This window comes from Sminthopsis crassicaudata, chromosome 3, assembly GCF_048593235.1.
Source record: "Sminthopsis crassicaudata isolate SCR6 chromosome 3, ASM4859323v1, whole genome shotgun sequence".
In the NCBI taxonomy this organism is placed as follows: domain Eukaryota; kingdom Metazoa; phylum Chordata; class Mammalia; order Dasyuromorphia; family Dasyuridae; genus Sminthopsis; species Sminthopsis crassicaudata.
In genome coordinates this window covers 609,964,730-609,974,639 of record NC_133619.1, presented here as the reverse complement: position 1 = coordinate 609,974,639, position 9,910 = coordinate 609,964,730, and the positions used below count along the sequence as shown (strand labels likewise).

Below are 9,910 nucleotides of genomic sequence, written 5' to 3'. Positions count from 1 at the left end.
AGATGCACCTTTGTTGTCTCAAACAAAAGGGCTCCAAAACATCCAAGTGCACAAGAGCCACACAGGAGACTCTTGGGGGGCGGGGGGGGATCAATAATAGCTACTGTTATTCATATGGTATGTTATTCAAGCTGAATTTGGCAAAATTATTCTAGAAACAGTCATGGACTAAACTGCACAGATCCTACCAGTCTTATATTTAGATTTTGTTAAGTGTTTGTGTCAGATGCAGAAGGAAATAATGGAGCTAAGGAAGAAAGAAAACCATTGGAAAATTCTACAATCCAATATAAAAACCTACACACAAAATGCATATGAAGAACATGAGGGAAAAAAATAGACAATGCTGTGTACTTTAATAAGGTATCCACAATTCAGATAACAATTTAGTCCAACATATTTGCAAATACAGACAGAACAGTCAATGGACCTTCAAAATCCCATCTTGTACCTGTTTTCCTTATACACAAGGTCAAGGGCATTGAATACAACCATAGGTTTGTTTTTTGCAAATTTCTATCTGCTTATACATCCCCATTTACAGTACTTGGCCTACATAATTCAGAGGCTGTGTTCGCAAGGAAAAGACCCCTAGTTAAAAAAAATGCTATCAACAGCAAATTGAGAAAAATATATCAACTTTCTGGGGGATATGTACAGGAGTGAGGGTGTCGATCCTGAGACCAAGGATCTTGCTGCAGCCCAGAACTGTCTGCAGGAGAAGGAAGGCAGCCGTTTCATCAAGCACAAGAGGAGGAGTTTGCTGAAGTCTTTACCTTGGGAAAGAAGATGCTCGAGGGATCATGAAAAGACCCAGTCCCCTTTCGTGGCACAAAATAAGAGGTTGGAAGCCAACATCAAGATGGGCTTGCCGTGGTCTGTTTCAGTCCCTTTCCTGTGCTCATTTCAAAGCCAACATCAAGAGCTCTCCAGCTGCTTTTCATAGGATGGTTTTTGTCAATTCTTTGTGCTACTCTCACTATCCCACACATGCTAATTAAATATTCCCCCACCTCCTCATGGAGCACAGATTGAATATATTACAAACAGACAGAAAAAAAACAAACAAGGAGTGATAATTTTACAGTACAGCCATAATTATTGATTAAAAAATGAGTTGCAAAGGGACACGAAGATTAGTGTCTCTCCTCTGACGCAAAGCTTTTCTTCATTAAATCTATTTTCCCAAGTTTAATTTTTAGCAATATTTCTTAAAAAACAAAACACAAACACAAGCCTTAAAACAGAACCACAGCAAAAACTGAGTGCCAGCAACCCAGCCCTCCTCAGCATCACTGCCATAAGCAAGCTTAGAAACACTCAATGGAGGAAAGATCATTTGTGGAAGAGGGGCAGCACACCAATCTGAAGTTACATCTTCAGGATCCTCAAGAAAACCTTCTGGCTTTCCAGGGGCTCCTGTCAATCTGCTTCTTAGCAAGTTGTAAAAAATATTGTAGCCATTATATATTTTACACAGAGAAAAACAACAACATTTAATTAGTTATAAAAGGACAACATACTTCCTGGGCATTCCAGAACACAAAGGAATTCATGGAAACAATGGACCAAAAGGGATTGGAGTGTGGATAGGGAGGGGGAAGAGAGAAGATTCTGTTGTTGGAAGAGCCACATACTGTCCAAATTCACTTTCAGGTCCATCAATCTTCCTGAAATGGACGTCACACTTTAGACAGGGTCAGGTTGGTGCTTCCAACCTGACAAGTAGGCAGGATGTGCTGGGTATGGCTCTCGTTCTGGGCAGTGGCATCCTCAAGTGGTTACAATTTCCCATCATTCCTAAATGCACTCAAGCAAAGGACCCCCGAGGCTGAAGATTTCCATTTAAAATCAATACTCCAAAATGGCCGATTTCACTAAACCTGGAGACCAATCACTAGATAGCTTTGATGGGTAGGCTGCAATCAACATGTTGGTACAGATACCTCTGGAAAAGGTAGACATTTTTTTCCCACAATTAACAAGTTGTTTACTTTCATGCTTTATTGAAAGTATAACATTAGATTTAAGACAGGTATTTGTAAGCAGGTCTATAAAGAATTACCTCTGAAAGACAGAATTTTGTTCATCTACTGCAATACAAATGCCTCTGGTATGAAATTTGAGCAAGGAAATACAACTGGATTTCATTCCCTTCCCTCTATTAATTTCCGTATGTAAACATGATATATTGTTACTGCTACTAAACTTGTTCAGCCTCAATCCGTGCCCCACCCTTTAACCCAAACTCCCCTCCCCCCTTAAATATAAAATGGGAAACATTTCCTTGAAGTCTGATGTCCTTCAGTGCAATCTGCTTTTATTTGACATAAGGCATTTGGGACAGTCACTTTTGAATGGATTCCTGCCTTCTGGAAGAGTCAAGCAACCATTTATTCTTAAATTCACTTTTGCAATAATGCCCTAGAAAGTCAAGCTCCTCCGTCCCTTATGGTCACTTTAAGCAGTCAGCAATTTTTCATATTATTAATGTCCAAGGAGACCAGTCCCTAGGAGAAAAAAAAAGGTAAAAAATTAAAACAAAACAAAACAAAACAAAACAAAACAAAACAAAACAAAACAAAACCCAAACACATCAACAGCAGTGATTTATATGAGAACAAGCAAATTACAAGCCATTCAAGGTCATTTCACACTTGGTGTGAGCTTTTCAACTTTTCAACTGATCAAAGAATGCAGGTGCTCCCAAGCCACACCTCCCTCTAAATTCAGCAAGTGGGGAAAGTAGAATAAGGAAGACTAGAGCTTGAGGGAATTGAAGGCTTTTTAAATGTTGGAAGACATTTGGACATGTTTTTAAGGAGCCAAAGAACAGAGAACTGAAGATCACAGAAAGAGGACTGATCATACATGGAGACAATGTGGTAGAAGGGAGAGGACGGGACCAGAAATGGAGGTGGGGAGGTGGGGGTCCTTGTCAAGAAAGCAGAGATTACAATACAAGAGGAGTTAGTGAATGTACAAGAAGAGCTCTTGGTAAGTCTTCATAAGTAAAGAGGAGAAATCTTTTAGATTTCTTTGCTTTAGATTTTATATTTGTTTTTTTTTAAAGATAGTCTTTGCTTTAAGGGTCTAAAATTTCATAGGAAAGCATACTGTCGGAAAATAGAGGGACGAAAGCCTATAACCTACAATTACAAATAAGCAGCCTTGTCTAAGGCTGAAATCCAGGAGAAACTGGAAAGAGGCTTAATCCTGAAGGAGGAATTACAAGGGGAAGAAATTGTCTGTCCATCTTTTTTACCCAAATACTAAATATTAGCCAAATACTCTCTGGAATAACAGACAGCTCTGCTAACTTCTGGCAACCAGGGTTTCTCCCAGAAACAGCCTCTCTATCTGGTGTTTAAAAAAACCAGAGTGAAGCTGATATTAAAAAAAAAAAAAAAAAAAACTTCTGGCTAACATGAATAAGCTCAGATTCTTACTGAAACTTTAAAAATCAAATTTCACCTTTCAAATTATAGCTGTTCCCCGACATTCATGGGGGGGGGGGGGGAGAAGAGAAATGATAGATGGTTCTTACCTTTAAATCCTTCTTCAGGCATACACACTGAAAAATAATGTAAAGTTGAAAAATTTGTCAGAGAAGCAAATGATAAGATGTTTACTGACTACAGAGTGTTCAAACTTTTGTCTTTGATGAACTTGATTAACTTAAAATTGTTTCCTTAAGCAGAAAAAAAACAAAACCCAATAAAGAACAAGCATAGCACAAGACTTCAGAGAATCGGAATATGCTGCCTTCATCTTATGATTTGAGGTGAGAAAAATGACAGGTGACATATGGTGCGTCTTTTCCCTCTTTTTTTTGTCTTTAAAATAACCCATAAGACTGCACTTATAAAAAAGACCCCATTAGACTGCACTTTTAAAAAGCAAAGTGCCAATTTGTGTAACATTCAGCCCCTGGGAGATAAAAAAAGTCTCCTTACCTTGCATAACATCATCCATTGCTGCATAATCTGCTATTGGTTCATCTGCCTGGGGGGGGGGGGGGGGGGAGAGATAAAAAAAGACAGAAAACATTAAAAACGAATCCCTGAAATGAAGCAATGAGATTGATGTCAAATTAACCCCAATGGCTGATGTGAGAATTCCTCACTTAAGCAGTCCTGTGCTTCAATTCCTTCATTAATAGGTTATGCTCTTGTTACTGTTGCCTTTGGCAGTTGCCGAATTGTGGGGGTTGGTGGTCAGTGAGAGAACAATGAATACATGAGAAATCCCCCATATGCCATTCTTCAGATGATTCTTCCTAGACAAGCTCTACACTTGCTACTCTTTCCGGAGTGTGATTGTGGCAGCTCACAAGTATGTCTATGGGAGATTTGGCTGCAAGTTAAGGAAATGAACCAGGCAGATTCTCCAGAAGAACTAAGATCCCCATGATGCCTAAATCCCAGGCAGAGGCTTCCATAAACCATGTCCAAGCCTTTACAAGGTGATAATAAGCAATGAAAACAACTTGACATGCAGGTCAAAGATAAAGTAAGAAAGGAGTCCGGAGTTCACAAAGCCTTCCAGGTCATGTTAAAATCATCCAAGGACACAAAAACGAAAGAGTCCAGGCCATGAGGGAACCCATTCAGGCCTCTTCCTCCATTGATAGCCATCTTAAAATAATCTAAAGAATTGGCTGATGAAGCTTGAACGCAAAGGCAGAACTATCAATGGTTATTTTGGACAGATTTAAGAAAAAATTACCTTAATAATATTATTCCCACCAACATAATGAGCTATTTTATGAGTTGCTAGGTTTCAGGTACCTCCGTTCAGGATGAGTAAAGCTACATTCAGGAGATTCTGTGTTTGTCTCAAAAAGGGATAAAGAAGACTGGTCTGCTAATTCTTAAACATTACAACACATGTAACTTAAAAATCTGTGGACATTAATGCTTCCATGTCTCTCTTCCATGGAAGAATTAAACATTAAATAAGTTTAGGGGTAGATGTTTTAGGGAATAATAAAAATGGCTAAGTGGCAAGGACATCTTTATGTACTGGGTTCAAAAGTAGCAGAGGGATAAAAATATCCAGAGCTAAAATAAATCTCCCAAACCCCTCAATTAGAAAAAGAAAGCTAAGACCCAAGTGACCTGTCCAGGAATTAAGTAAACAAGAGCTAGCATGCACAGGACTAGTGGCTCTGGGATGAAAATGTAGATTTAGCAACAATTCAGAAATTAAATTTAAAATTTTAAAATTAAAAATTTAAATTAAAATTAATATTTTAAATTTAAATTTTAAAATTAAATTTAGAAAATGTAGATTTAGGACAAGATTTAGACAACATAAGGTCAAGACAGTACACAAAAGCACAACAGCTTATAAGGTCAAACAAAGTAAAACTCTCCCACAGGAGTGATAAAAGACCACTCAACACCACTAAGAACTAGTACCCATCTGCAACATGAAACAATTTAATATATAATATGAATTCATATATGTAACATGGGTAAAAGAAAACCTCATTGATGTATCTTTTCATTACCTTTAACAAAATAACGGATTCAGGAATGACACCAAGAGTACCAAGGGTTGCAGTGTCATCATTGAGGATTTTCCCATCTATCGAAAGGTTCTGGTCAAAAGGAGCTACTGAGAAGGCGTGCATGATCTGGCAAATACATAACAATGTGATTGTTTATACAAAGGAAAAAATTCTCCTCTAAATATGACACTAACACCCAATGCCCACAATCTAACAAGAGAACTGGCAGTTCCACAAAAGCCTGGGGAAGGTTTAAAGTCAACCCAATTGTTGAATTTTTATTGAGACCCTGATCCTAATATATCTGGGAACATACTTAGGGTACATGGTGGGCAGGAAGAGATGGAAGAACAGCTGTTGTTTAACAGTCTAGTTTGTGAAAAGTTCATGGTTTCTTGTGTTCCCCATCTTCAGCCCCAAACAAAGGGTAGAGCTTACAAGCAGCTTGATGATGGAAGGAAGGAACACACAAAAGGAAGAAGTGCAAGACAGCCCTGTGAATAAGCATTCCTTATTTTGCCTATTTAAATGTAATCCATCAAACTGACAAATGAAAATTTCTCACTCACTAGCCAATTATCCCAAATCACTCAGATCTTTCCCTGTAAGAGCTAGGATGCTGCACTGTGCTTTTCTGGTCGGTCCCAGTAACTATTATAAAGAACTATACTCTTCTATTTCCTGTGGTGCTAGAAGAAGCTTATTATTATTTATTTATTGGGAAAATGCGGCAAGCTATCCTTGTAGAAGGGGAAAAACACCACAAATTAATTAATTAAGTAGGGCAAAAGTAATTCATCTGAGTAATTAGTACCAAAATTCAAAATTCAGCTGTGATCTTCTATAGAAACCTCAGAAATCAGAATTTCCTCTCAAATGGCAATGGGAGACAATAGAATATTGCTTCCATTAGCAAAAGGAAAGGTTCCATATTAAATCTCTTATAGCTTCACCATCACTTATGCACAACAATAATAAAAGATCCTACAAGGAACACAAGTTTCAATTTTAACCACAATGCTACTGAGCAGCAGGGCTGCAAAACAGACTTATTGTCCTTTATTTGGCTTCTGCTTGGCTCCCTGTGATTCTGCAAAGGAGAATGGGAGAAAGAAGAAAACTGAACAAGAAGTCAGGGAGAGTAAATCCCAACAGCTGTTGCCTGCTGTCTTTCAGCATTTCAAATTGCTAACAGTGCAACAGAGGGAGACTTAATTTCAGTTTCTTCTTCAAAAAGGAAAGTGAAAGGAATAAAAAATTGTTGAAATTGAAAGCAATAAAAATCACAGGGGCAGAATGCTGGGAGGATTGTACTGTAGAATGATTCCAACTTCCATAGTCACTGAGCTGAGGAAAGAGGGCTGGCCACTGTACTGATGATACTGGGATGTGGATGTGCCAGTCAGGGGAAGTGTCACACAAAATTATATGATTTTAATATGGGACTTGTTAATCACAAATTTCAACTATAAAAAAAGGATCTTCAGCTGGACTTCAACAGCCAGGATTTTTCAATGTAAGAAAAGTGATAATATTCAGTGAACTTTTCACAGTACATACTGCCACATACTGGCAGTGTTGTAATTATTAGGGGTAGTGCCTCAGTGGGGAACAGCTGAAAATTCTACCATTCAAATACTCTTCTCACAGACAAAAAAGAAAAACTGTCACAAGTCCTCAGTATGCCGCAATAGCATTAGAATTCTATTTCTGCTGCAAAGAGCAAGAATGTCAGTCATTTAAAAAAATTTTTAAAAAAGATTTTTAAATAGTGATAAGTTATGCTGGGAAAAGCTCAACACATGCTATACCTAATAAATTAATGTGTTCAACAGTTAGAAATATATATATATATATATATATATATATATATATGTAGCAGCAGGATCAGGAACTTTTTACAAAGGACTACTTTTTACAAAGGAATTTATCACTGCCCCTAATTAATAATCATCAAATCAAGAGTGAACTATATAGCTCCAAATTAGATAAGATTTTTTTACGCAACGCAATTGCTCCTCAAAAACAATGGGTCTCCAATCTGATAACCTATCTTTTTGTGTTTCACAAATATGGAGAAAGACCTGTCAATTTTATAGGTCAACACACTTTGAGAACTCCTGAGTCACTGTAAAAGACAAATCTCCTTTCTTACTTAACTTGTAGGGGAAGAAATTGCTTACTCCCATTTCTCACCTGGATTTTTAGTTCTTTTAATGTTTGATTAGCTGAAACAAGTAGTGCCTTTTCTCCCCGAACTTTACGGTGCCGCATGCTTCGACGAATAACTTGCTTTTGATAAACAATATAATTCTGATGAGAAATTTTTTGCCGCTTTGTTCCACCATTGGTCTAGGAAAAACCATCCAAGATGCTAAATTACAGAGAGCAAAACAGTTCACACAAACAATCTAAAGGCACAGTGGAGCCATCAGGGGTCCAACAAAATCACTTTTATTTATGCATCATATTTGGATATAAAAATAACATAAAGATAAAAAGAGAAAGAACAGAATGAAATGGAAAGATGACAAAATCCGATTCATTAGTGCCACAAGGCAATGTGGAAATGGGAAAAGAAATGAGCTGTTTTATAACATTCTTAAAAAACTAAGACTCCCTTCTAACAGGTAGGGATACTCCAATGCTATAGGACAAACACACAAGGGCAATTAAGAAGCATCAATTGCTATGTGAAGTGTATGTGAGCATGCTAGGCAAAGCACAGGAATTTAATTGGAAGACTAGGGGAAATAGTCACAGGCCTGTGAACTTAGAGAACACTAAAATGACAAGGGACCATTTTATATAAGGCAGGAAAGATCAACAGAACCAATCTCCATTTGGGAATTGTGAAAGACAGAGAGGGAAGGAAGTAGACTGAATTCTAGACAATCTAATGCTATTACATGGCACAGAAGGAAAAGAATTAGAAGGACCAATTCAGCCCAAGGAAATACAAAGGCAGAAGCTGGTCCCAGAACAAAGTCCAATCCAGAAAATATCTAGCTAAATTTTGCTTGGAAAAGGTCTAAGCCATGCAATTGAAGTAAGATGTAGAGTCAGTGCAAAAGGCAGGTATTGTGGGAATGTTACAGACATTATACTTCACTGTCCTCTCCTTCTCCTGTCCAAGAACTAAGCACTTCTTTACTCAACAGAGAGTGGAGTACCAGGAGTATACAAGACAAAGATGTGAATGCAACAGGGACATAGAAACGGAAAGACAGAGAACATGAAGCTGTGATGATCATGACAAGATCATGCCACATGAGCTGAGTAACAAGATCAGTGAAATTAAGAGAACAGCTCAAGAATGAAAGACAGGATGATTTTTCAAATGTCTTCTGCAGTAGTATGGCAAAATTGTGGATTGGCAGATCACAAGTACTCGATACAACACTAAATATAAAGAAATTCATATACATGGTTTCACCCTTCCTATTTCTTTGTTAATCCTAAACTTTCCTAAATTTCAGTAGAAATACTATGAAAATTGATTTCTGATATTTACCTGATTAAAGTCTGGGTCTTTTTCCCCTTCCGGTCTTGTTTCCTCCCTGTCCTCTTCAGTTTCTGAGCTACTAACATTCAACTCTGGAGCAGCATCCTTCATTACCTGGAGTGCAGTAAGAAAATCAGAATCAATAGCTGGGAAGAGCTGTGCACCACTGAGGAACAAATGTATCAAAACAGCCTTTTCAAAAGGCAAATTCCCAAGAAATTAGGGAATTAAGACTGAAGAATCTTTATTAAAAGGTCAGATCCTGTAATGAACATAGAAAACATCCAACTGGATAAAAAAAAGGTTCTAAAGAAATTTCATAAGATTCTGATGTTGTATAGCCAATTCTGGAATTGCAATTATGTATGGATGAAATAATGATTGTTCAATAAAATCCCAATTTAACACCTTTTATCATGACATTAACACCCAGTTGAGTGATGGGAGGTCAGAGTCATAGCAAATATTTAGGAGCTAGATGGGAGAATAGAAATATTTAAATTCATCTATCATTTGCTAGACAAAGAAGCTAAAGCTCAGGGAGGATGACTTGATCAAGATCAAGTAGGTATTTAGTGACAAGGCAAAGCTTGCATATCCACCCTGATTCAAGCCAATGGATTGTACAATACTGCCCTCAATGTTCCTCCTGTAATTAATAAGCAAGATAAAGCCATGTTGGCAATGTTTCAAGTCCAAGATAAATGCATTAAAATGTGTATAAATGCATTAAAATGGTATAAAAAATAATGCTAAGGATTAAGGGTAAAAAAACCCCTCCAAATACTGTATGTACACATGAATTACACAGGAAGTAAAAATAGAGAGCCCAAATTGCTTCAGAAGAAGGTCCTTGAGGCAGAACAGGTCCTCATATTATATACAGAAAT

At 37.5% G+C, this 9,910-nt stretch overlaps 1 protein-coding gene across 2 annotated transcripts in view; it reads right to left on the bottom strand.

Moving 5' to 3' along the window:
- Positions 1-339: 339 nt before the first annotated feature.
- The window catches only part of USP48 (ubiquitin specific peptidase 48), a 45,381-nt gene continuing 35,810 nt past the window's right edge, over positions 340-9,910 (bottom strand). Inside the window, exons 22-27 of one of the 2 annotated variants that reach the window (XM_074305963.1) lie at positions 9,030-9,134; positions 7,712-7,867; positions 5,516-5,641; positions 3,957-4,005; positions 3,548-3,574; positions 340-2,510 (exon numbers count right to left, since the gene is read on the bottom strand). In XM_074305963.1, coding sequence (XP_074162064.1) covers positions 2,488-2,510; positions 3,548-3,574; positions 3,957-4,005; positions 5,516-5,641; positions 7,712-7,867; positions 9,030-9,134 — 486 coding nt within the window. In that variant the 3' untranslated portion in view covers positions 340-2,487. The remainder of the gene's footprint in view (positions 2,511-3,547; positions 3,575-3,956; positions 4,006-5,515; positions 5,642-7,711; positions 7,868-9,029; positions 9,135-9,910) is intronic. The other variant, XM_074305964.1, reaches the window with a different exon arrangement.